We start from the raw sequence: 27,074 nt of genomic DNA on the forward strand, positions 1-27,074 counted from the left end.
AGGCACTGGTAGAGATCATTAGTGAAGGGAATCTTGCAGTGAATTACCATGAGACTGTCAATACTAGAGAACCAAGTAAATTCTAGGGCACACATGTCTTTGCCAGAAATTTAGTGGACACATAAATATTGTAGAAGGAATTCACAGAATAGTAAACAAAAGAGGATTTAAATGACTGGGTGTGGTGGCACATGCCTATAATCCAGTTATTCAAAAGATCGAGGCTGGAGGATCACAAATTTGTCAGCCTGGGCAACTTGGTGAGACCCTGTCTCAAAATCAGAAATATAAAGGACTGGGGATGTAGCTCAGTGATATAGTGCCCTTGGGTTCAACCTCTAAACACTTCAAAAGAGAAGGGAATGAGAGAGTTGATTGAACAAAATAACATCAAATGTGTCTGAAGGTGCAGTTGGGAATATAGAATGGGAGGTTGTCGGGGCAGGGAAGTGGAAGGAGCAGAAACATACCTGTGTTCAGGTAGAGCAAAAGAGCAGAGTTAAGCATTTATTCATGATGAGTTTATTCAGTGGATATTTACTGATGACCTACTACGACAGGCACTCTATAAATACATGGGGGCATGGTGATGTCTAAGATATTTAAGGTTCCTGACAATTAAAATAACTAGCATTTATTTAGTGACTACTATGGTCGCACATTGTGCTAAGCACCTTATGATGTCTTTTAATCACTCCACAGAGACTGATACTATTTTAATCCCATGTTACAGATGAGGAAACAGGGTCAGAGTAGGTAAGTAGTTGCCTGGGGTCACAGAGCTAGCAAGTGGTGGGGCTGAGATTCAGGTCTAGGGCTGTCTGACCACTTTGTGGCTGGTGCATCTTGCTAAGGGAGGGTAAACTTAAGATCCTGGTACAAGGAGCACCTGGTACTGAATCTCCAGACAAAGTAGGAGAGCAGGGAGCCATCTGGAGAATTTTAAGAATCTAGGGATTCTGCTTTCCTAGACCCCTTAATTCTAGAACTGTTCCTTTTCCTTCACTTCCTTCAGAAGAAGACAGAATTCTTCCACTTCATTATTAGAAATTAATGTATAATTACATCTCTGTTTTTCTGTGTCACTTGTATCTTCAGAAGCAAGACAACTGGGCCCTAACATGCCATCAGCTATTCGAGTACCAGTGTTTGGATGCCCTGAGCTCCCTTCAAGCCTAAATCTGAAATCTGAAATCCAGCACAGTTAAAAACCCTCTCTGGCTTTCCATCCATCTCTTGCTCTCTGCTTGCAAGGGCGGGCAGGGGAGACTTCTCCTGGAGCTCCTGACATTGAATTCTGCTGTTGGTAGGCTTCAAGAAATTGCCTGTTGCTTTTCACAGATTCTCTCTGCAAAGACCTCATTGTCACTGTTGGCTTCAGCCTTTCCACTGGGGCTGTAAAATATTGAAGCCTGGCTGTTGGGGTCTGATCAGTTGTGAGGGTCAGCACTGATCTCTGGGCCATTTGAATAAGGGCCTGTGTCACGAGTTGGGCTTCCCCTTTGGGGGCTGCCTGGCTTCCTATTTCCCTCATTCAGTGTTGGCAGCTGTTGCCTCTTCAAAGGGCGTTATCCTGCTTTCCAGGAACCTGACTTACATAACTTCAATTTATGTAGCCTCAGTGTGGAGCCGGAAATCTTTTCTCCCATCCCAGGCCATATGTAGAAATTTAACATGGAGGTCCTCCACTCTGTTCGTGCTTGCAAAGTGCGATCCAACATCCTCACACATTCATTTGCTAAAACAGAAGGGTTTCTATTTAGAGCCTGGGCCACACTGCATGCGGGGAATTGGAAGCTCCCTGGTTCTTGTCTGCACCTGCCTGGTTCTGGTGGCACACTCCAGCCAGGATTCACTTGTCTCTTCCCCATCATTGCAGCAGTGGGCCTCAAGTATTTTCTAGATGAGGTCACCCTGTGTGGCCAACACTTTTAGGAAGGAGATGTGGTGCTGAACTGGGATGTTCCCTTCAGCCCTGTTCTGGGAAGCCTGCTGCTTGACCGTGGTCACCCTTACTGCTGCAGGAGGGAAAAAAGGCATTTTATTTAAAACTCTTTAATGTGTCCAGGGCTGGGATGTAACTCAGAGTAGAGCACTTGCCTAGCATGTTTGAGGCCCTCAGTTCCATCCCCAGCACTGCAAAAAGAAAGAAAAAGAATAAAAATGTTAATAATCATTTATGCTGAGCTTCCCTTCCTAGGTCTCTCTCTAAAAACTTAAGAGGAATTTATATTAATAATAAGAGAAATAATAAGAGTCAACATTGAGAGTAGTGTTCATGCAGTAGACATCGTGGTTAGTGCTTTGTTTACTTTTTCTTATTCTTTAGAACCCTGTTAAGTAGGTGCTGCTTTCAACCCCAGTTTAGAGATGAGGGAACTGATGCCCAGAGAGACTACGAATCCAGGTCTGCAATAAGGGCAATGCTCAGAAGGACCACACTACCCCTCCTCGTTGATGGAAACCTTGACCTGAGCCTTGATCTTCTTTATAAAAGTGTTGCAGGGGCTGGGGAGATAGCTCAGCTGGTAGAGTGCTTGCCTCGCAAGCGCAAGGCCCTGAGTTTGATCCCCAGTACCGCAAAAAAAAAAAAAAAAAAAAAAAAGTGTTGCAGAACCATTCACGTGTTTCCTGGGGATTCCAGCAGCATCTGGAAGAGCAGTATTTTTCAAAGCATTGTCTGTGGGCCACCTGCAGCAGAAGGCTTTTGGTTGCTTTTTAGGATCTCAGGTGTACTGAATGTTGTATTCAACCTCTGGGAACAGGGCCAGGGAATCTGCATTTTTACAAAGCTCCCTTAAGGAGTCTGATGGACTCTAAAATCTAGAAGAACCTGAACCCCGCTGTAGGGATTCATGGACTATTAGAGGGGTGACCCCCCCCCATAAGGGGCCAGTTAGTAAATAGCTTGGGCTTTGTAGATCTTAGTTTCTATTGGAACTACTCAAGTCCTCTGTCATCCTGCAGAAGCAGCCATAGACAATCCATAATCAGTAGGTGTTACTGGATTCTAATAACACTTTGCTTTCAAAAACAGGCAGTGGGCTGGGTTGGTCCACAGTTGGCCAATCTCTGATACAGAGTTCTCTCCCACCAGCACTCTGACACCTCCCTTTTATGGAAGTTATTCTAATACTACCTTCTAGTACCTATGGAGAGCTGTATCAATGGAGATAGATTACCTGTTTAATAGATAAGCATGGGCTCTTAATGACTTAAAACAATATGTGTTGTTCCTTATTATTAGAACAGCCCAGTGAGGGTATTCCCATTTGGAAACTTCTTTGTGGCCACTTAAGACCAAGTCTCTTTCCATGTTGTAGTTTAATCCTTCACAGTCCTCAGAGTCCTCTCCATTCAGCCAGTAAATAAAGAAAGAGACCATAGGTTATTCATGAAAAATGGTCACAGGCTGGATCTGGAAGAGGCACCTGTCATGCCTACCTGCATTTTACCAGCCAGAACTCTTCTCTTTTGGAGTCCGGAAACAGAGTTATTTGTCAAGTCCTTGAGGCTCTTGGTCTCTGGACTTTTTCCATTCCCTTCTATCTTTGCTTGAAAGCCATCTAATTCTTTTCCAGAACTGTTCTCTGTCTTATAAAAACCCTTGCTAAGGTCAGTCAATAGGAGCCAGCACTGAATTCACTCTAATTCTGTCTGACCCTTTCCCAGGAGCTGCAGCCTCAGAAAGCACACGGTCTACCCTCTGAATTACTATAGATGTGAGTGTTTCCAAATATTTTGTGACTGTATAATACACATTGCCACTTTGGGGACCTCTGAGATCAGTTTCTCCCCTGACTACTGTCATTAGGTCTGTGCCTCGACTTTTAGGTCGTTGCTGCAGGGCACCCCCACAAGATGTTCTTTTAGTTCAGGCAACATAGTGGCTTTAGCAAGTAAACCCAAATTCTACCTGACTGGTACAATGTTTGTTTCTTGATCATGACATATTCCAGTTTGGAAATTCTTTGGTATAGCCTTCTACATGGGCATTCAGAGACCCAGATTTCTTCCACCCTGAAGTTCTGCCTTCCTGCAGGTCTTTCTGGAGGCCACCAGGAAGGACAGCCTGCTTCCCAGGGGATGTGCCTGGAAGTGGTTCACTTCTGCCCATACTTTTGGCCAGAGCTCAGTTACATGGTCACACGTACTTATAAGAGAGGCTGGCAAATGCAGTCCAGCAACAAACCCAAGAGAAACAGGTTTTGGTGTGCATGCAACAGTGCCTGCCTCGTGGGCCAGGACTGGCTGGACTGAGGGAACAAAGATCAGTGGCCCATCAGGGAGGATGGCAATAGGCAGTCTGCCTCCCTGCTTATAAGGGATGAGTTTTGACACTAGCTACTAAGACCCTGAAGTTATGGGCCCTGAACGGATGCCTTCATAAAGGCAACAAGCATTTACTGCTTGTCCACTCTATGCCAGGCAGGGGGGGCAGTCCTGGGACTGAGAGTAGAACAGAGCTCCTCCAGAACTCTGGGTGATCCCTTCCACTTGGAGCCCTGGTGCTTTTGGCCTGGGAACGGGGCACTTTTGACAACTGCTTTGTGTGCCTCCTGCAACCCAAGAAATGCATCCCGATAGAGCCCAGCTTGGCCCCCCCATCTGAGGAAGCTCACTCTCTCTCTTGGCAATGTATTGGATGAAATGTAATTGGAGGGGGACAGCAGATAGCAGGCAGTTTATTTGTAGCTCCTTCAGTTGTTTTCATAGGACATTGTTTTCCCTCTATGAGTGTCTAAGGGAGGTTGTTGCTCCAGGGATATAAGGTTGCCATCTTTTTTGTGTTTGTTTCTAGCTGTTGGCACATATCTTAGAACCCCCTCAGTGGCACTAAGAGCAGCATGGGAGGGGCTGGCATCCTTGCTCTTTTCATGTTGTGGGCTGTTTGCTTTAGAACTGTTGCTGATGTTGGTTTCCTTGTGGGGTCTGGCCAGAACTGCAGTGGCGGGTTGATTGACATCTGTTTTGTGCCCCATGTCAGTCTGGTATGGATGCTCCTCTCGAGAGCCCCTATCTCTTAGTAACCTCTGGCCGTTGGGGTAGGATCTTGGAACTGAGAGGGTGGGATTTGCAGGATGGCGCTGAGAGTGTGGCCAGGATTTAACAGACAGCAACAGACCACAGGGGAAAGTTTTAAAATTCTCCTTCAAAGATTTTTTGTGGGGGAAGAAAATGATGTCACTAGAAGCAGGAAGGTACCCAGGGTAACTTCTCAGACCCCCTTCTACACTGCTTTCCATTATTTGTTACACATTTTCAGCTGAGGGAGTGAGGACGACAAAAGGTTAAATTCCTCATATAAGATTAATTCAGCCTTCTCTGTGAAATGGTGGAAGCAGAATACCATTAGACTCTCTAATCTCATTCCTCTCATGCTGTCTTCCTTGGAGCCTATCAAACAGTGTCCTGGCAGAAAGTCAGTTCTGTGGATGCTAAACATCAGAGCCGGTGTCTTTCCGAATGTGCCAAGAGGGCTGTAATTTAGAAAATGTAGCTTCCTTGTAAGGAAGGATGAAAAGGTACTGAGTGCACCTTTCTTTGCACGTTAGATTCCAAAGGTTTTGCATATGTTAAACGTGATTCCTCTGTTGTTTTATATTCTGTTTTATTAGAGTTGTTTGCATGACGTATTAGAACCAAACTTATTAAAACTGTTTGCATTTTGTGGATCCCTGTTGGCTTCATGAGTACTGCTTGGGGTCCTAATGTACTAACTAGTCAATAAGGTATATGCCTTTTGAGGAGTAACTATGCTTTCAAGAGGCAAAGCAGTAACAATTTTGTCTTTGTTTTAATTGCTCTTCAACAACACATGAGTTCTCTTATCTGATTTAAGCTTGATTTTGTGGGGAGGGGGAGGGGAGGGTGGGATGTATTAGCTGCTGTTGTGTAAAAAACTGAATAGGCTCAGATGTTCAGTTTTTAGATTTTCTGTTATTCCTGATCTTTTTTCATATTGCCACATAAAAATCTTAAAGTGGAAGGAGGGGGCGCTGGGGAGTAGGGCCTACCGGGATTTGGGAGTTTTTTGTTTCCTGCTTAAAATATAGCATTGAATGATGCTGGTTATTTTTATGTTGCATATTTGGGACAAAGAGACTTAAGCAAAAGATAATTGCAAGATCTGGTTCAGCAGCTTCGTCCCTTGCCTCAAGTTACTGCAGGGCTTCTATCCCTTTTAGTAATAGAGAAATGAAATTATAAACCACCAGTAGCCTTGGAAATTTCAATCGATTCCAAATGACTAAATATTTAATTCAATCATTGCCTATACTTGCAGGGATGACTCGGGCATTTTTCTTTTTACTGAGGGCTCCATGAAAGCCAGGCTCTGCAATGGCTGCTGGGGACCGTATCTGTCGCACGGAGGCTCCCCTGCAGTGAGGAGCCAGGGCACTGCAAGCCCGTTCCATAGCAGCCCTTTTTGCAAATGGTAGTTGATTTCTGCAGAAGGTTTGTGGCCAGATCGCTATGTATAATACTGATGAAGCATTTTTGTTCCAGCTCTGTCTCGGAAGACCTAGGCTGTAGACGTGGGGATTTCAGTAGGAAACATTATGGATCTGTGGAGCTGGTAAGTTGATGCTGCCTGTTCAGTGGTGGTCCATTGATTTGGATGTAGAGATGATTGCCAACCAAGCTCATCGGGATCTTTTGCTATATGTTTACTGCTAGACCATGTGAGTACAGGGTGAGGACTGATTTGGAATAAATATCTATTGAAAGGCTATGATAATTTGATCATCTTTGTTTTTATTGTTATGTACTTTTAATCTTGTGTCTTCAGTTTATTAAATATGTTGTGGCTTGATATTTTCCTGTTAATGGTGCATGAAATTTAATAAAATTTGTGAATTAAGAAAGGTCGCATTTCATTTTTATATCACCTTGTTCCTAAAAGTTTAAAGATCTGATTTTCAGGGTTTAAATATTATTGGAATACTCTGATTTTCAGCACCTTTGCTTTCTGGGTATGTGACAGGAGTTGGAATATTTATGTGATCTTCTTTTTCTGTTACTAGCATACTAGTCAGACCAGATAAATGACTATAATAGATGATAAATACCTGGAATGAAATATCCACATTTTCTTACTGAAAGACATTGGAGTTTCTGGTATGATTTTTATAAATAATATGTTTTTATTTTAAAAGAGGTGAAGTGAAAGCATCCTTACCTTTTTTAAAGATAGAAGTATAATTTTTTTCCCAATTGCATGGAGATTTGAACAAATTTTAGGAAAATGTGCTCATAAAATTCTAATTACTTTTAAATATAAGAACATTAAATCTACTATTTCCATCTAGTTATAAAAAATGAGTTGCTATATCCATTAGTATAGGACCTGATTAACCCATTATCATAAGCTACCTTCTTACAGGGTTTAAGTAGTAGAGAAATTTTTACCAGAGTTGTACATTAGCAGTGTTCTACTTGAATTCAAGCTTATGTTATGGACTTGACTGTATACCTGGCCCAGGGCTGAGTATTCTTGAAAATATAAAATAAATAAAAGATTCAGTTCTTGTTCTTAAGGAGCTTACTGTCTTCCAGCTGGGCAGATAAGATACATAAAATATCTAAAGAATGAATTTAGCCACATAAAAGACACATTGATTGACTCACTCAATGCCTGTTCTCTGTCAGTAACTGATGACACCATGCCAATTCAGACCTCGGCCTCACCTTAAGGAGCACGTGTGCTGTGATTCAGAGTGGGAATTGGTAAATGCAGTAAGGATACAGATAGAGCACAGTGGGGGCCGAGGGAAGGGCGGGGACAACTGTTCTGCCAGGAATTTCAAGGAAGTGACATGGAAGGCCTCATGGAGAGCTGTGGGCTGTGGGCGGGTGGCAGAGAATAGAGAGGAGATGTGGGCAAGCAGCATGATTCTTGGCAATGATGCGTTCCAAGGGCACTGAGCAAATGATTCTGCCCAGCAGAGAGTGTGAGGCAGCAGAGCTGGGTGGTTACAAGGCAAACAAGCTTTGGAACCAGACAGGCCTGAGTCCACATGCCAGCCCCACTGCTTACCTATATGACCAACCCATTGCTTCACTTCTCTAAACGCCAGTGGTACATGAGAACCTGGGCTCTGAAGTCGTTCTTGAACCATCATTTGTTAGTGGCGTGATCTTGGACCTCTTTTGGCTTCCATTTTCCCACCCATACAGTAGGGACCTTGGCCTTGTGAGGCTGTGACCACGAGGATTAAATGAGATGATGCAATTAAGCACTTAACTGGGCACAGTGTGTGTTACCTGGCTGCAGCAGTAAAGATGAAATTCAGCAGCAGGAGTGCAGTTTTCACTATCAGGTGAAGACCTTGCACTTGGTTGAATAAGTAACATGGAGCTCTTGTGAACAGTGAGAGTGGTGCTTGGGAAAACAATGTGGGCATGAAAGGCAGACCCTGCAGACTTGTGGAAATCACAGAACCTCAGAGTGGTACTCAACCACAGTGGCTCTCCAACTCGAGCAGACGTGGGAATCACCTGGAAGCCTTATCAGAACAGATCACTGGGCCCCAGCCCAGAGTTTGAAATTCAATCTGAGTTTCTAACAAATTCCCAGATTGATGTAGTATTGCTGGTCCCAGCACCACACTTGAAGAACCCCCGCCTTAGAGAATCCCATCTGTTAGCCCTGGCCAAAAGTTCTTCAATCCTTTTGGAGCCATGTGTGTGTGTGTGTGTGTGTGTGTGTGTGTGTGTGTGTGTTGATAGTTAACTTTTTTAAAAATCTTATAAGAGAAATTTTAAATATTTTTTAAATCCCATAAATAATCTCCATGCCTTGCAGCAAGAGTTTTCATCTTCTTTTGGTACCTCATAATCTTTATTGCTACAAAATTCATTTTTAGATGGCTGTAATGAAATTGCATATTTGCTTTTGCATTCCTCTCTTCATTTAACAGTGTTTTGTAAATGTCTTCTTCTTCTAAAGAGTTACCATCTCAATCTGAGCATGATACCCCAATTTGGTGATAAATGGTTATCTGTGTAAGTGTCCCTCTTTTTATAAAATCAGGTTGCTTCTAGTTTTCCCATGTTAGAAGTGATATATGTATTGGTGGTTGGAATGAGTGAGAAAAAGGAAACAAGTTGAACTCCAGCTTTGCTATCTAAAAATCTCTTGAAATTCTGGCACTGTGTTTTGAAAGGAAGGCAATGTTTTCTCTCACCTCTGGATAATAGAGTACAGTTTTCCATTGGTGTCCACAGGACCCCAATTGGGTGCTAAAATGTGAGGGAAATCCCTTATATCAAATGGTGTGTTTGCACATAACCTACACACCTCTTCCGTGTGTTTTAAATCATCCCTGGATTATTTATAATACCTAGTACTACATAATGCCATGTAACTAGTTGCTATACTAGGCTGGATTGCTAGGGAATGACAAGAAGAAAGTAGTCCCTACATCTTAGTACAGATGCAGTTTTTTCCAAAATATTTTTGATCCACACTTGACTAAATCCCTGGTTGTATAACCCGTGAATATGGAGGACAACTGTGTTATGAAATTAGAAACCATTTTATGTGTTCCATGTTCATAAGAAAGTGGGTTTAACTTTTCTTTACCTGGTATGATGGAAATCATTGGGAATCCAGTAAGTGTTGAACATCCTGGAACTCAAACTTTATAGAAGTGTACTCAGGATGATATAAAATGGAAATGTTAACAGAGACTTTGACTTGGAATAAATTAGGTATAAGTTTTTGTGAAAAGCCAATACTTGGCTACACAAAGCAGTAATAAGGGAAAATTTAGGAATTTAATTCCCTAGGTGGCCATTGATATGAATTTGGTGAGAGCCTGGAAGCCTCTGTAAATTCATGGGAGAGTTTCTTAACCTTCATTGAATAAATATCTTTTTTTAAAAATGTTTTTTAGTTATAGATGGACACAATACCTTTATTTTATTTATTTATTTATTTTTATGTGGTGCTGATCATTGAACCCAGTGCCTCACCTGTGCTAGGCAAGTTCTCTACCACTGAGTCACAACCCCAGTCCCTGAATAAATATCTTTCAAAGATCTGCATGTGCAGACACCATTCAAGGGACTGAGAAGCAGGGGATGCACCAGGTTTCCTGCTTTCTTGGAGCTGCAGTCCACCTTTAGAAACCAACTGTCTGAGCTTTGCATCCCCAGGTGGTGTCTTGCCTGGCTCTCAGCTGCGTTCCTGGCCTTCATCAGGCTCCTCTCCCTGCAAGGAGCCCAGGGGCATTCACTCTAGCTGAGCATAAAGTAATTCACTGAAAAGACATGGATGAGTCTCCTAGGAATGAAGTACAGGATGCAGAGCTGGGCCTCCCGTGGCTGGAAAGCCACCCAGCAGCTGTTCTGTCTGTTTCTCTCTGACCTGTATGATTTCTCATCTTTACCTTCCTCTCCATGTCTTAACCATTCTCCTCTCCACAGACCAGCTTCCCCTGACTGCACATCACCTCTCTCTAGTCCCTTTTTGCCATCAGCCACGTGATGGATGTATTCTTTCATTTTTATTGTGGTAAAGTATGCACAACATAATAGTTACCATTTTAACCACTTTTAAGTGTATAATTCAGGGGCAATATTATGTATAATATTATGTAACCATTACTGCTGTCTGCTCTCAGAGCATTTTCCATCATCCCAAATTAAAACTGTGTACTCATTAAACACTACTCCCCATCCCTTTCTCTTCCCAGCTCCTCATAAACTCTACTATCTCTATGCATTTGCCTCTTCTAGGTACCTCATATGAGTGGAATCATAGAATTTCTCCTTTTGTGTCTTAGATGGTTCACTTAGCATTATGTTTTCAAGGTTCATTCATGTTATGTCATGTATCAGAATTTCTTTTCCTTTCTATGGATGAGTACTGTTCCATTGTATGTATGTATCACATTTATTCATTCCATCTGTTGATGAACTTGGTTGTTTCCACCTTTTAGCTATTTTGATTAACACTGCTCTGAACACTGGTGTACAAATATCTGTTGGAGTCTCTGCTTTCAATGCTTTAGGATATATTAACTAGGAGTGGAGTTTGCTGGATCACATGGTAATCCCATGTTTAAGTTTTTGAGAAAGTACCGAGCTTGTCTTCACAATGGCTGGACCACTTTATATTTCCATTAGTAGTACTTAGGGGTTCCAGTTTCTCCACATTGTTGCCAAAACCTGTTATTTTTCTTCTTCTTTTTTTTTTCAATGCAATAACATCCTAATGAGCATGAAGTGATATTTCACTGTGATTTCAATTTGTTTTTCCCTAATGATGAGTGATATTGACCATCTTTTCACATATTTAAATATCACCCATTTATATATCTTCTTTGGAGAAATTGTTATTCAAGTCTTTTGCTCATTTTAAAAACTGGGTTCTTTGGTTTTTTGCTGTTGAGTTGTATGATTTCTTTATATATTCAGGACACTAATTCCATATCAGATCTATCTCCCCATTACTCTTCAAAGCTGGACACTTACCAGGCCCAACAAGAACCTGCATGAGCCCTACTCTGCTTCCTCTTCCTTCTCTGGTATTTATCAAATATACAATGGGATGTGCCTGATATTCCATTCTGTGGCTTATCTTTTTATTTTGTGGATAATGTTTTTTGGTACACAAAAGTTCTTTTGAAAAGTTTTGATGAGATCTAATTTATCTATTTTTTTTTTTTGTTACCTATACTTTAGGTGTTTCAAAAAAAACCATTGTCAGATCCACTGTCCTGAAGATTTTCCCCTATGTTTTCCTTTAAGATTTTTATAGTTTGAACTTTTATATTTGCGTCTTTGATTCATTTTAATTTCTATATATATGTGAGTTGAGAGTCCAACTTTATTCTCTTGTGTGTGAATGTTCAGCTTTCCTAGCACCATTTTTTTTTTTTTACATGAGTAGGTGTTTATTTGGTTTATCTGTAGATGGAGGGAGGATCAGGAGACTCATATTCTATATTTTCAGCATCATCTCACCTTAACATCTGCCTTTTATTGTGGTATTGAAGTTTGAACCCAGCTCCTTGCACATTCTGCACACATATTCGTCCAGGGAACTATGTGCCCAGCCCAACAATTAATTATAGCATATAACTTCCCATTCTCGTGGTTGTACCTGATGTGGAGTTTCACTGGTGTTATGTTCATATATGGACATAGGAAGGTTATGTCCAATTCATTCTGTCTTTCCTATTCCCATCTCCCTCCTTTCCTTCATTCTCCTTTGTCTAATCCTATGAACCTCTATTCTGCACTCCCCAACACACACAAACCTCTTTCCCAGCACCATTTATTGAAAAGACTGTCCTTTCTCCACTGAATAATCTTGGCACTCTTCTGAAAAATTAACTGACCCTATACACAAGGGTTAATTTCCTGACTTCCTTTTCTGTTTCATCGGTCTGTATGTCTCTCTTATAACAGAGTGATGTTTTTAAGTGTTGACAGCACAATGCCTTTTCTTTCTTGGATGCTCTTCAAAGCTGGATACTTAACATGCCCTACAAGAACCTGCACAAGCCCTACTCTGCCTTCCTCTTCCTTCTCTCATGTCACTCACTGTGCTTCAAGTTTTGTCCTCATTGGTTCCTAGAATGCCCTGAGATTTTCCCTGCCCCAGGCTCTGCAGTTGCTCATCCTTCTCCCTGGAATGGGCTTCCCCAGGGCTTCTCCTGCCTGGTCTCAGCCTCAGTGCCCCCTCTCAGATCAGCCCCCCCCGCACAGTGCCCCTGCCCTGCTGCTCTCCACCTCAGCACCCTGCGTGCTCTCTGAACGGCGCTCACACAGTCTCTATGCATTTCATTTATTTATTTATTTATTTTCTGCCCTCTCCACTTGAGGTGAGGGTGGGATCCATTTCTGTCTCGTTTACTGTTTATTTCTAGAACCTGGCACATACTAAGTTCTCAGAAAATGTTTTATTACTAAATTGATATCTAGTGCCCCCCCATCTCCAACATTCACATTTCCCATAGTAGTCTCTTCATTTTTGAACCCTAATTTCACATTTCAAGTAGAATATTATGGATTGGTTCCTCTTTATGCAGGTATCTATCATTGATTCATACAATGATACTCAGGGTAGAGGGGTCATGTGGTCTATGCATGGCCTTCTAGAACTGTCTGCTCAACAGAGTTTGTGGATAGGGCAGATTTTCTCTGAAAATAATGTCAATACATCAGTTTTAAAGAGCAGGAGCTGGCCTGGAACCCCAAAATGTATCTCATATGGCAGATTATTTGCAAGCACCTGGTGAAAATTTCTCCCTCTGCTGGTGTACTCTTATCCCTGACACTTGTACTAATTGCATAAATCAGAATATGGACTATGAGCTCTCTGAGAAATAGAAGTCATGGCTGTTTGCTTGCCATGGTATCCCTAGTACCAAGCTCAAGGCTTCGTGTTAGTTACTTAGTAAGTATTGATTGGATGAATGAATCATCCAGTGAGGTGAAATCAGAGAGTAACCTGACTCATGAAAAATAAAAGGAAGGAAATACAAGCCTCTTTGACACCCACCCCTGCCGCCAATACAGTTCGACTCATTAGGTGCTGTGTATTCCATCTAAAACATACGCCATCTTTCTTCCTGATAAATTGCAAGTCCAGCTCCCGTGGCAGCATCCAGCAAGGCACAGCCTTTGCAGCACAACCATTCTTCATCACTCTATGTTGAAATCTGTCAGGAAAAGCACAAAATTGTTTGTAGCTTTTATTGATCTGTTCTTGGCCTTTGACTTGATGGATCAGAAACTGATGTGACATAAATGATAAATGGTCTGGGCACAATATAGACCTCTCCTCCCCTGTCCCACCAGGCTGCTGATTCTCATGCACCCCACCTCATAGTACTTCTGGGAAGTCACCACCTGCAGATAATTTTGGTTCAGGATAAAACAGAGGGGAATGTTATCCATTCCTCCCTAAATTTGTTCTTAATGACTCAGACCTGCATTTGGATGAGCTACAAGCATGCCCCCCTGCTGTATAGGAAAGAGACCTATGAAAAGGGTAGGATTTTGTTGTTAGGAACTCAGAGTGGCCTCAAAGGACTTCTGACTTTTGTGCTATCTAATGACTATCAAAGGAATGGTTGGCAATGAATTTGCTTGACATCTGCAGATTTTAATATTTGATGTTTTGACTCTTTGAGGGCTCTAAAAGTTTTACATGTAGTAATTTGTATTTTTGCTCAGGCACAAATTTGAACTATGCCTGAGGGACTGGTGTACAGAAAGATGATACTTTGCTAACGAGTGATTTAGCTGCCTATCAAGCATCCCTCACTCAGTGCAGTTTTGTTCTCTCTTCTGTCAAGTAGGCTTTTTGTTCACATGGGCATTTAGTGGGAGAAATAATATTCTATATGGCATTACCAAAGTAAAAGACTAGAGACAGTACCAGCATATTTCCCCCAGAAACTCCAAAACCTCAAGGCTTCGACATTCTATGACTACATCCATCCCAGTGTTGGCAGACGTTCTATGGTATAATGGATGAGCCTGTGTCTCACCCTGCTGGTCAGCTCCCTTGAGTACCTTGAGACATGTTTATGTGGGCATACTCACCAGCAGCTCTACATGGTCCAGAACACTAATGATACTTCTTGATGTTTTTACTGACTATGGGTGATTGGTCTTGCTGACTTTGAAACTGTGCCAGGCTACAATTATTGCAACCATTTTCTGTGGGTAGAACTTAAAGACCTTAATCATATAGTTATTTATACATTAGAATGGAGCTATAAATCTTCTGTTGTGGTTTTTAATTTGTTGTTGTTATTATTAATTTGAGCACTTGTTCAGTGCTTGTACCAGTGGCTGTGCTGAATCCCTGAGATGCAATTACTCATTTAATGCTCAGTAGCAACCATCTGAGGTGGGTATTGTTTGATTGTGCCTCACACTGCGACTTCTCAGAAGACATTTGTGAACATTGAATGGATTCCCATTTTCTGATGAGCTCAGAAAGGCCCTGTAGTAGCAAGTGCCAGAAGTGACATTTAAACCCCCTGCACCTTTTAGTCTACAAACCCATGTTCTTATGATCTGACTGCTTACAGAGTGTTTTCTAAGGAAATTACGTTGATTGTTGAGTAAACACTGCTGCTCTTAATAGCACAGAGCACTCTGCTATAGGTTTTAACTCAAACGTATAATTTCAAACTATTTTCTGTCTGAATCTTAACAAAAGCTTGGTTTTGTTTTTTATTATAAACAAATGGGATACATGTTGTTTCTCTTTGTACATGGAGTCAAGGCATACCATTTGTGTAATCATAAATTTACATAGGGTAATGTTGTTTGATTCATTCTTTTTTCCCTTCCCCCCACCCTTCCCACCCCTCTTTTCCCTCTATACAGTCCTTCCTTCCTCCATTCTTGCCCCCCTCCCTAACCCTAACTCTAACCCTAACACTAACCCCTCCCTCCCTCCTCCCATTATGTGTCATCATCCACTTATTAGTGATATCATTTGTCCTTTGGTTTTTTGAGATTGGCTTATCTCACTTAGCATGATATTCTCCTTCATCCATTTGCCTGCAAATGCCATAATTTTATCAATATTTATGGCTGAGTAATATTCCATTGTATATATATACCACAGTTTCTTTATCCATTCATCAATAGAAGGACATCTAGGTTGGTTCCACAATCTGGCTATTGTGAATTGAGCAGCTATGAACATTGATGTGGCTGTATCTCTGTAGTATGCTGATTTTAAGTCCTTTGGGTATAGGCCAAGGAGTGGGATAGCTGGGTCAAATGGTGGTTCCATTCCAAGTTTTCTAAGGAATCTCCACACTGCTTTCCAGAGTGGCTGCACTAATTTGCAGCCCCACCAGCAATGTATGAGTGTACCTTTCTCCCCACATCCTCGCCAACACCTGTTGTTGCTCGTATTCTTGATAATCGCCATTCTAATTGGGGTGAGATGGAATCTTAGTGTAGTTTTGATTTGCATTTCTCTTATTACTAGAGATGTTGAACATTTTTCCATATGTTTGTTGATTGCTTGTAGATCTTCTTCTGTGAAGTGTCTATTCATTTCCTTAGCCCATTTGTCTATTGGATTATTTGTATTCTTGGTGTAGAGTTTTTGAGTTCTTTATAGATTCTGGAGATTAGTGCTCTATCTGAAGTATGATTGGCAAAGATTTTCTCCCACTCTGTAGGCTCTTTCTTCGCATTGCTGATAGTTTCCTTTGCTGAGAAAGCTTTTTAGTTTGAATCTATCCCAGTTATTGATTCTTGCTTTTATTTCTTGTGCTATGGGAGTCCTGTTAAGGAAGTCTGGTCCTAAGCCGACATGTTGAAGATCTGGACCTACTTTTTCTTCTATAATCTGCAGGGTCTCTGGTCTGATTCCGAGGTCCTTGATCCATTTTGAGTTTAGTTTCATGCATGGTGAGAGGTATGGGTTTAGTTTCATTCTGTTGCATATGTATTTCCAATTCTCCCAGCACCATTTGTTGAAGAGGCTATCTTTTCTCCATTGCATATTTTTGGCACCTTTGTCTAGTATGAGAAAATTGTATTTATTTGGGTTTGTGTCCGTGTCCTCTATTCTGTACCATTGATCTACCTTTCTATTTTGGTACCAATACCATGCCGTTTTTGTTACTATTGCTTTGTAGTAGAGTTGAAGATCTGGTATTGCAATACCCCCTGTTTCACTCTTCCTGCTAAGGATTGCTTTAGCTATTCTGGGTTTCTTATTCTTCCAGATGAATTTCATAATTGCTTGCTCTATTTCTGTAAGGTACGTCATTGGGATTTTAATTGGAATTGCATTGAATCTGTATAGCACTTTAGGTAGTATGGCCATTTTGACAATATTAATTCTTCCTATCCAAGAACATGGGAGATCTTTCCATCTTCTAAGGGTTTCTTTAATTTCTTTCTTTAGTGTTGTATAGTTCTCATTGTAGAGGTCTTTCACCTCTTTTGTGAGATTGATTCCCAAGTATTTTATTTTTTTCGAGGCTATTGTGAATAGGGTAGTTTTCCTAATTATTCTTTTCAAAGATTCATCACTTATGTATAAAAATGCATTAGATTTATGTGCATTGATCTTATATCCCGCTACTTTACTGAATTCACTTATGAGTTCTAAAAGTTTTCTGGTGGAATTTCCTGGTTCCTCTAAGTATATAATCATATCATCAGCAAATAGGGATAGTTTGAGTTCTTCTTTTCCTGTTCGTATCCCTTTAATTTCTTTGGTCTGTCTAATTGCTCTGGCTAGAGTTTCAAGGACGATATTGAATAGAAGTGGTGAAAGAGGGCATCCCAGCCTTGTTCCAGTTTTTAGGGGGAATGCTTTCAGTTTTTCACCATTTAGAATGATATTAGCTATGGACTTAGCGTAGATGGCCTTTACAATGTTAAGGAATGTTCCCACTATCCCTATTTTTTCTAGTGTTTTGAACATGAAGGGGTGCTGTATTTTATCAAATGCTTTTTCTGCATCTATTGAAATAATCAGGTGATTCTTGACTTTAAGTCTATTGATATGGTGAATTACATATTGATTTCCTGATGTTGAACCAACCTTGCATCCCTGAGATGAAACCCACTTGATTATGGTGCACTATCTTTTTAATATGTTTTTGTATGCAGTTTGCTAAAATTTTGTTGAGAATTTTTGCATTGATGTTCATTAGGATATTGGTCTAAAATTTTCTTTCCTCGATGTGTCTCTGTCTGGTTTAGGTATCAGTGTGATATATAGAATGAGTTTGGGAGGGTTCCCTCCTCTTCTATCTTATGGAATACTTTGAGGAGTATTGGAATGAGCTCTTCTTTAAAGGTTTTGTAGAACTCGGCTGAGAACCCATCTGGTCCCGGACTTTTCTTTGTTGGTAGGCTTTTGATGACTTCTTCTATTTCATTACTTGAAATTGGTCTATTTAAATTGTGTACATCCTCCTCGTTCAGTTTAGGCAATTCATATGTCTCTAGAAACCTGTTGATGTCTTCGAAATTTTCTATTTTGTTGGAGTATAGATTTTCAAAATAGCTTCTAATTATGTTTTGTATTTCAATCGTGTCTGTTGTGATATTTCCTTGTTCATTCCGAATTTTAGTGATTTGGGTTTTCTCTCGTCTTCTCTTTGTTAGTGTGGCTAAAAGTTTATCAATTTTATTTTTTCAAAGAACCAACTATTTATTTTGTCAATTTTTTGTATTGTTTCTTTTGTTTCAATTTCGTTGATTTCAGCTCTAAGTTTAACTATTTCCTGTCTTCTACTACTTTTGGTGCTGGTCTGTTCTTTTTCTAGGGCTTTGAGCTGTAGTGTTAGGTCGTTTATTTGTTGAGTTTTACTTCTTTTATTAAATGCGCTCCATGAAATAAATTTTCCTCTAAGTACTGCTTCCATAGTGTCCCAGAGATTTTGATATGATGTTTCTTTGTTCTCATTTACCTCTAAGAATTTTTTAATTTCCTTCCTAATATCTTCTGTTATCCATTCATCATATAATAGCATATTGTTTAATCTCCAGGTGTTGGAGTACTTTCTGTTTTTTACTCCTTCATTTATTTCTAACTTCAATCCATTATGATCTGATAGAATACAAGATAGTGTCTCTATCTTCTTGTATTTCCTAACATTAGCTTTGTGGCATAATATATGGTCTATTTTAGAGAAGGATCCATGTGCTGCTGAGAAGAAAGTGTATTCACTCTTGGTTGGATGGTATACTCTATAAATGTCCGTTAAGTCTAAATTATTGATTGTGTTATTGAGATCTATGGTTTCTTTGTTCAATTTTTGTTTGGAAGATCTGTCCAGTGGTGAGAGAGGCGTGTTAAAATCACCTAGTATTATTGTGTTATGGTCTATTTGGTTTCTGAAATTGAGAAGGACTTGTTTGACATACATGGATGAGCCACTGTTTGGGGCATAGATGTTTATGATTGTTATATCTTGCTGATTTATGCCTCCCTTAAGCAGTATGAAATGTCCTTCTTTATCCCTTCTGACTAACTTTGGCTTGAAGTCCACATTATCTGAAATGAGGATGGATACTCCAGCTTTGTTGCTGAGTCCATGCGCATGGTATGTTTTTCCCCATCCTTTCACCTTTAGTCTATGGGTATCTTTTTCTATGAGGTGAGTCTCTTGCAGGCAACATATTGTTGGATCTTCCTTTTTAATCCAATCTGCCACTCTATGTCTTTTGATTGATGAATTCATGCCATTAATATTCAGGGTTATTATTGAGATATGATTTGTATTCCCAGTCATTTTGTTCATTTTTTTATCTTATTTATTTATTTGACATGACTTGGTTCTTCCTTTATTTGACAATTCCTTTAGGATAATTCCTCCCTTTGCTGATTTGCTTCTTTGTTTTTCATCTCTTCCTCATGGAATATTTTGCTGAGAATGTTCTGTAATGCTGGCTTTCTTTTTGTAAATTCTTTTAGCTTTTGTTTATCATGGAAGGATTTTATTTCATCGTCAAATTTGAAGGTAAGTTTTTGCTGGGTATAAGATTCTTGGTTGGCATCCATTTTCTTTCAGGGCTTGAAAAATGTTGTTCTAGGCCCTTCTAGCTTTTAGGGTCTGGATTGAAAAATCTGCTGATATCCGTATTGGTTTCCCCCTGAATGTAATTTGGTTCTTTTCTCTCACAGCCTTTAAAATTCTGTCTTTATTTTGTATGTTAGGTATTTTCATTATAATGTGCCTTGGTGTGGGTCTGTTGTAATTTTGTGTATTTAGAGTCCTATAAGCCTCTTGAACTTGATTTTCCATTTCATTCTTCAGATTTGGGAAATTTTCTGATATTATTTCATTGAATAGATTGTTCATTCCTTTGGTTTGTTTCTCTAAGCCTTCCTCAATCCCAATAATTCTTAAATTTGGCCTTTTCATGATATCCCATAGTTCTTGTAGATTCTGTTCATGATTTCTTACTATCTTCTCTGTTCAACTTTGTTTTCAAGGTTAAATATTTTGTCTTCAATGTCTGAGGTTCTGTCTTCCAGGTGTTCTATCCTATTGGATATGCTTTCTATGGAGTTCTTAATTTGGTTTATTGTTTCCTTCATTTCAAGGATTTCTGTTTGTTTGTTTGTTTTTTTCAATATCTCTAACTCTTTATTGAAATGATCTTTTGCTTCCTGTATTTGCTCTTTTAACTGTCGATTGGTGTGATCATTCAATGCCTGCATTTGCTCTTTCATCTCCTCATTCAGTGCCTGCATTTGCTCTTTCATCTCATCGTTTGCTTCTGTGATCATTTTAATTATGTACATTCTGAACTCCTTTTCTGTCATTTCTTCTGCCTTGCTGTCATTGGGTTTTATTGATGTAACATCTAGATTTATTTGGGGCATTTTCTTCCCGTTTTCTCATATTGTTCAGGTATCAGTGGACCGCTGAGATATGGCAGATTTCCTCTATTGACTTATAATGTCCCTGAAGATTTCTAGTATATCCCCTCTTAGCCTTCAGTAGGCTGAAGTCTTGGAGGAAGTTGATAGTGCAGTGCTCCACAAGGAAGCTGCCTCTCTAGGGGTGGTGGCCTTCAGGTGGGGTATATTCCCTGCTAGTGGGCAGAGGTGCCTCCACTTGTTGACCAATGGTCATCCAAAGGGGAACTAGGCTGCGGGCTGAGGCAAGGCCTGTTTTGGCCTGTGTCTCTGGTTTTACCGTCCTTGTGGGAAAACCTCACCCGGCAGGGAAGACTCCCCTGGTGAGGAGGTCTCGCTGGTCAGTTCCCCTCCTAGAGGTTCCCCTCAATCTACAACTACTGCCTGGTCTGGGCTGCCTTCCTCTGCAATGTTCCCAGTGGCCCAGACCTACCTCCTGGGCCTGGGAGCCTCATCCTTCGCAGACGAGTCTCCTTAGGCTGCCTCTCCTCAGAGAATCTGCCCGCAGTCCTGGAACCTTCGCTCCGCCCCTAAGCGTGTTTCTGTGCAGCTCTTCCACCAAGAAGCCTCCTAGGTTCTGGGACCCTGCTCTGCACCTAATCGCCTGGCTATGCAGCCCCTCCTCTGTGCAGCCACCTGGAGCCCCGTACAATTGCTCCGAGTCCCAGCGACCTGCCGCACACCTCTTCCTCCAGACAGCTGCCCGGTGTTCCGGAGCGGTCACTAGGAGTCCAAGCAACTCACTGTGTGCCTCCTCCTCCTGCCAACTGCCTGTAGCCCTGGGTAGTCACTCCAAGTCCAAGTGACCCGCCCCGTTCCTCCTCCTCCTCCTCCTCCGGGTAGCCCCCCGGGTGTTCAGGAGCTGTCGCTCTGAGTTGCTCTGAGTCCAAGCGACCCACTGCACGCCTCCTGCAGGCAGCCGCCCGGAGCTCTGGTGCGGCCACTCCGAGACCAAGCGACCCACCACGCTCCTCCTCCGGGCAGCCCCCCGGTGTTCAGGATTGTCTCTCTGAGTCCAAACAGCTTGCTGCACAGCTCCTCCCCTGGCAACCGCCTGTAGCTCTGGTGCAGTTACTCCAAGTCCAAGCGACCCGCCGTGCTCCTCCTCCTCCTCCAGGCAGGCCCCAGTGTTCAGGAGTGGTTGCTCTGAGTCCAAACAGCTCTCCTCACAGCTCCTCCTCTGGGCAGCCGCCCAGAGCCCCAGTGGTTGCTCGGAGTCCAAGCACTGTGCTGAGCAGCCTCCTCTATGATGCTCCCAGTTGTCCGAGTTCACTGCTCCAGCGGGGGGAGGGGTGTCTCGCCGGGCAGCTCTACTTTACAAAGTTCCCTGCGTTCCAGGACTACCGCCCCATCCAGGACGCCTCCCCAGCGGGAGAGACTTACCCGGCTGCTTTGAGTTGGTCCCAAGTCTCTCAATATCTTCTCTTTTGAATCCTGAGTCCTGGAGCAACATGAAATGCAGCCATCCTCTAGTCCGCCATCTTGAAACCCCAGAAGCTTGATTTTTGAGAAGCATGTTCATAAAGATTTATCCAAAGAGATGTCCATGCCTTAAATGGTTTAAATTTAATTCCTGGATCAAGCCCAACCCCAAGACAGCTGCACACACACGCTTGGCCTGCCTTTCCTGGCCCCTTGCAGACTTGCATTTCTTGATTTGTGCCTTGGCTTTGTGCACTTGCTTTGATGGACAGAGTGGAGAACAGCCAGATGGGTCTTGTTGGTGTGTCTCTTGCAGAATGCTGCTGAGGATTTTTCCTCAGTCTGTTACACAGTGTCTCCTTTAAGAGAACCTAGGAGAAAAACCTCTCAGAACGGAAAAGTACCATGCTTCTCTGGGAAGCTTGTTGTCAGCCTTATGAGCAGAGGGAATCCTGAAAATGGAAAGGTTTTTCCCTCTTTCCAGTGGCTTCTGGAAATCTCAGAACCCTACTTAAGGCTTGCCATGCCTGCTCATCTTGTTCTCTTATTTTCAGTTTATTTATCCATATCTGATACTCCCTTGTTCTGAGTATTCTCTGTTATCTGATTTTATCCTTTCAGTAAGATATCATTCAATAAGCTATTTTAAATCCTGTTTTTTACATAAGGTAGAGCATAAACAAAAAGTAGTTCTGTGTCCAGCCCTTAATAGCATAATCCTTCAGTTCCCCATTGACATGCTCAGGTTTAGGGAATGGTTTTGACAGTTGTCTCTTCCCTACCCTACTTTTTTCTACAGTGTGATTTTATGACCTATTTTCCTAGGATCAACAAAATGCAGGGGAAATTAGCACCACCTGACCAGCCATTTGGTGACCATCTTGAGCAGTGAGCTGTGTGTTAATGACATGGATAGCTGGGGCACAGAACCGTACCAAATGGCCTAGCTAAACACACACCATATATGAATACCAGAACCTCTAGTCCTTCCTGGACAAGCCACCTCCATGATATCTGGCACTAGCATGTTCTCAAAACGAGAGTTGCCAGCAACCTCCTCCCTGCCTCCTGTGGGTCAGGGGTTGCTCATGCTCTCCCCAGAGGTCACATACGTCTTTGCCTCCAGTGAACCCAGGTCTTTCCTTCTCAGAGCCATGCATTCTGTTTCTCTGTACCACTTCCTGCTTCTGCAGCCACCTTGGTTCAGCTCACAGTCTTTGGCTTCTGTGCCTTCTGCTGGTATCCTGGGGTCTTCGTTCTTGGACTCCAGTGGCCTTCACCTGGTGGCATGTGGTACCCTGCAATACTATGAAGGTATTTTCAATTGTGATTGATGGCTAACAATCAGGGTTTTTTCTGAATAACTAGAGATGCACACTGTGAAACACATGGTTTTCTTGGCTAATTCTCCAGCACAGAAGACAGAGTAGACCAGTTTCCTCCTTGATTGTGATCTCTCGTGTACTCCAGAGGCAAAATTCTCCTGAGTGTCTCCAACAGGCAATCTCTTCCGGAGCCTACCTCGTCTTCCTGTACCACAGTGTCCCCTTCCCTCCACCACGTCCCTCCTGTGCCTGCTTCAACTTTCATATTGGTAAGACAGACTCAGCAATATTTATCATCACTTGTAGGAAAAAAAAATCTTCGACTTGATCAAAATATGTGATGTTCTGTGCCTTTGTATAGTGCTCTGATGAGTAGAAGGTTTTCTCAGTTTTCTGAAAGTTGCTTTTAGAAAAGTCCTGTTTCCTTCTGAACTTAGGCAAGTCTTCCCATCCCAACTGTAGCACTGGACACACAGAGTTTGAAAACTGCTCTTGTCCTCCTTTTGGTGTCATTGAAGATGAAAAGGAATTTATTTTTTAGCCAACTTTTCACCATGTGGTCTCTAAACATGAAGAGCTCTTTTCTCCAGCCTGCAGAAGTATAACCCCTTTCACTTATTAACTAGCCTGGGCAGGCAACCTGAGAGACTTTCCCTAGGGCTGTGGATCCAAGAGCATTGAAGTTTTCTCTTGGTGCTCTTAAACTGAGACCCTCTCCTTTAGGCTCTCTCCTGTCCCAGAGCAAATGCCTTTGTGGGTACATATTACCCACAGTCAGAGCACCTTCTTTGCCCTCTTTCTTGGAGAGAGGAATATCCATAATGTGTGTGCCTTTTTTTTTTTTTTTTTTCATTGAGAAAACTAAGGGTAAATCATGAAAAAAAAATTCAGTGTTGCCTGCCACACGTGCTTTATGAAAAAGTTCTCAGGTTTTGCATCCCCCTGTTACTGCTAAGCCATGAGTAAGATTTTTTTATTGGACTACTTGACTGGTATAATTAAAGCAGTTACCCTGGGTAAAATATGGTGTGTTTGGGGGTCCAGCTTCTTAACTGGCCTATTGCAGTTGCTGATGTTCATCTCACCTGGGTTTTCTTCACCCGCGTGAGAACATCCTGTTTTGGGAAGGAGTACATTTCAGCCATCCTCCACCTTCCCTTTTTCATCTCTCCTGACTTCCTCCTTCTGATGCTTCCCCTTCTTACATTCCACTGAAACTGCTCCTGCCATGGTCACCAAAGACCAAATCCAACTGGCATTTCTCCATCTTTGTCTCATGGGACCACTCTGCCCTGCTAAAACTTTCTCCTTCTCAGTGTTTCCTAGGGATTCCCTTTCTACCTGGCCCTTCATGCAGATACTCCTCCAGATCTGTCCCAGGTGTTGTTCTCACTCTGCTTGCTTCCTGGGTGACCTTTCCTAGTCCCGTGCTTCAGTGTAGATTGGTGACTCCCAGATCCACATATTGAGTCCAGATTTCTATCCATAGATCCACTGACCAGATGTCCCCCTGGATATCATTACTGGCTGTCCCACTGGCAATCGAACCTCAGTATTCCCCAAACTGAACTTACCATCATCTCTCTTGCACCAAGCCAGACCACCAAGTAGATGGCACTACCTTCTGTTGTGTTACTAATTCCAGAAACAGGAAACCAACCATGACCCATGTCCAGTCTCCTGCCAAACCCTGTTGGGTCTGTACTCCAAATAGACTCCATAGCCAAGTTGCTTTTTACCCACACCAATGTGCGTGGTCAGTGGCAGTCTTTTGAATGCTTTAGATGGGTAAACTAATTTGAATTTTGCAACTACCTAAAGGGGTATATGTATCATTATCATCCCATTTTACAGCAGAGGTAACTAAGATACAGAGAGGCTAATTACTTTGTCCAAGGTCACACAACTGGTAGAGCTGCCCCCACATACACTCTTTATCTGCAGTAGATTGTATTTACTTTAAAGTTCTATGATCTTGCCTTTACTATAGTCTTCTCCGATGACCCTCAAACTTTATTGTGCCTACAAATTATTTGAGTGGCTTGTTTAAAATCCACATCCTGATTCAATACATGTGGAATGGGCTGAGTGGCATGCATATTCCATTTTGAAAGTGACTTTTATTTCCTTATGTGATTCTTGCTTCTACTTACCTGGTTTGCTTCTAGGTATTCTTTTATCTGGGTGACTTTTGTGTCGTTTCCACTTCCTGGGAGCTTCTGGAACTTTTCCTGGCTCTCCTTGACTTCTCAAAGATTCCATCCAGGAAGTTCTTAATAAAATCATATCTAGTTTGTCCACATCCTCAGCAGTCTGAGTCTTCTTTCCTTGATGCTGTAAAGAGTACCTTCCCATGGTTGGTTTCCTGTTTCTGGAATTAGTAACACAACAGAAGGTAGTGCCATCTACTTGGTGGTCTGGCTTGGTGCAAGAGAGATGGTGGTAAGTTCAGTTTGGGGAATAACAGCTCTGGCGGTGTTATCTTTATGCTTTCCAACAAAAAACAAAAAAGTAATAGCACCATCTCTCCTCTGCTTAGGGAATGTACTCGGTACTTTTTTTTTTTTTTTTTTTAGTAGGGGTACTGGGGATTGAACCCAGGGCACTTGACCACTGAGCCACATCCCCAGCCCTATTTTGTATTTTATTTAGAGACAGGGTCTCACTGAATTGCTTAGTGCCTTGCTTTTGCTGAGGCTGGCTTTAAACTCGAAATCCTTGTCTCAGCCTCCCAGAGCTGCTGGGATTACAGGTGTGAGCCATCACACTTTGCAGGGCTAGGTACTTTATCTTTTTAATTTTTTTTAGTTGTAGATGGACACACTACCTTTATTTTACTTATCTATCTTTATGTGGTGCTAAGAATCGAACCCAATGCCTCACAGGTGCTAGGCAAGCGCTCTTCCACTGAGCCACAACCCCAGCCCTGGGTGAGGTCCTCTTTAGCCTGATGTTTCAGGCTTTCCATGGTCTTGCTCTAACCTGTAGTCAAGCATCAGCTGCAGACCCATGCTCCTTCTGAAAGCTTGGGCAGGAGTTCTTCCCTGCCTCTTGCAGCATCTGGGGTTGCCAACCCTCTCCGACCCCTTCAGCTTTCAGCTGCATCACTACTATCTCTGTGTCCTCACATGGCCTTCTCCCTGCACCACGATATCTGAACCTCCTCCCCTTCTTCCCTTGTAAAGTCACAGAGTTATTGAGTTAAGTCCCATGGGAATTCAGCAGGACCTCATCTCAACAAATTTTATCTGAAAAAACCCCTTTGCAAATGAGGTCATGTTCTGAGGTTCAGGATGGATCTGAATGGGGTGGGGGCCATGCTATTCAACCCAGTATGGTTATTTTCTGCCCTTTAGAGTACTGAAGAGGAGTCTGAGGTACTTCCAATTTACTTTCTTTCTTTCTTGGTAAACTTTCCTGCCTGAATTTTTTTCAAAATTTTGTTCTTTTTTCTTTTATTAAAAAAAATTTCCATAATTTCTCTGCACATTTCTATTTTGATTAATTTTGCCTGAAACATGTATCTCTGTGCTTTTTAGACCTAGGTCTTTAGTCAGGGATGAATATTTTCTTCTACTATATCTTTGATTATTGCTCATTTCCCCCCTTGAAACAGTAAAGACCTTTTTCCTCAGTCCTCATGACTGTCTTTTCTTTCTCTTTATTTTAATTTTTTTGTTCCTTTTCATTCTGTGTTTATCATCTAAAATGATCAAAAATTTGCTGTTTTAGTTATTCTTTCTTTTTTCATAAAAGATAGGATCTTACTGTGTTGCCCAGGACGATCCTCCTGTCCCAACCTCCACATAGCTGGGATTACAGGTGTGTGTCACCCCACACAGTTTAGTGTTTCAGTTTTCTATCATTAATACTTGTTTCCCTCTCCAATGAAGATTTTCATTTTCCATTTGTGCTTTTGGGACCTGTTTTATCTCGACATA

General features: G+C 41.8%; 1 protein-coding gene across 1 annotated transcript in view; it reads left to right on the forward strand.

Annotated features, from left to right (window-relative positions):
* The window catches only part of GARNL3 (GTPase activating Rap/RanGAP domain like 3), a 151,960-nt gene that overhangs the window by 27,900 nt on the left and 96,986 nt on the right, over positions 1 to 27,074 (forward strand). The window contains 1 exon segment of the mRNA XM_079112895.1: positions 6,511 to 6,580. Coding sequence (XP_078969021.1) covers positions 6,511 to 6,580 — 70 coding nt within the window.

Source organism: Sciurus vulgaris (assembly GCF_902686455.1).
Source record: "Sciurus vulgaris genome assembly, chromosome: 15".
In the NCBI taxonomy this organism is placed as follows: domain Eukaryota; kingdom Metazoa; phylum Chordata; class Mammalia; order Rodentia; family Sciuridae; genus Sciurus; species Sciurus vulgaris.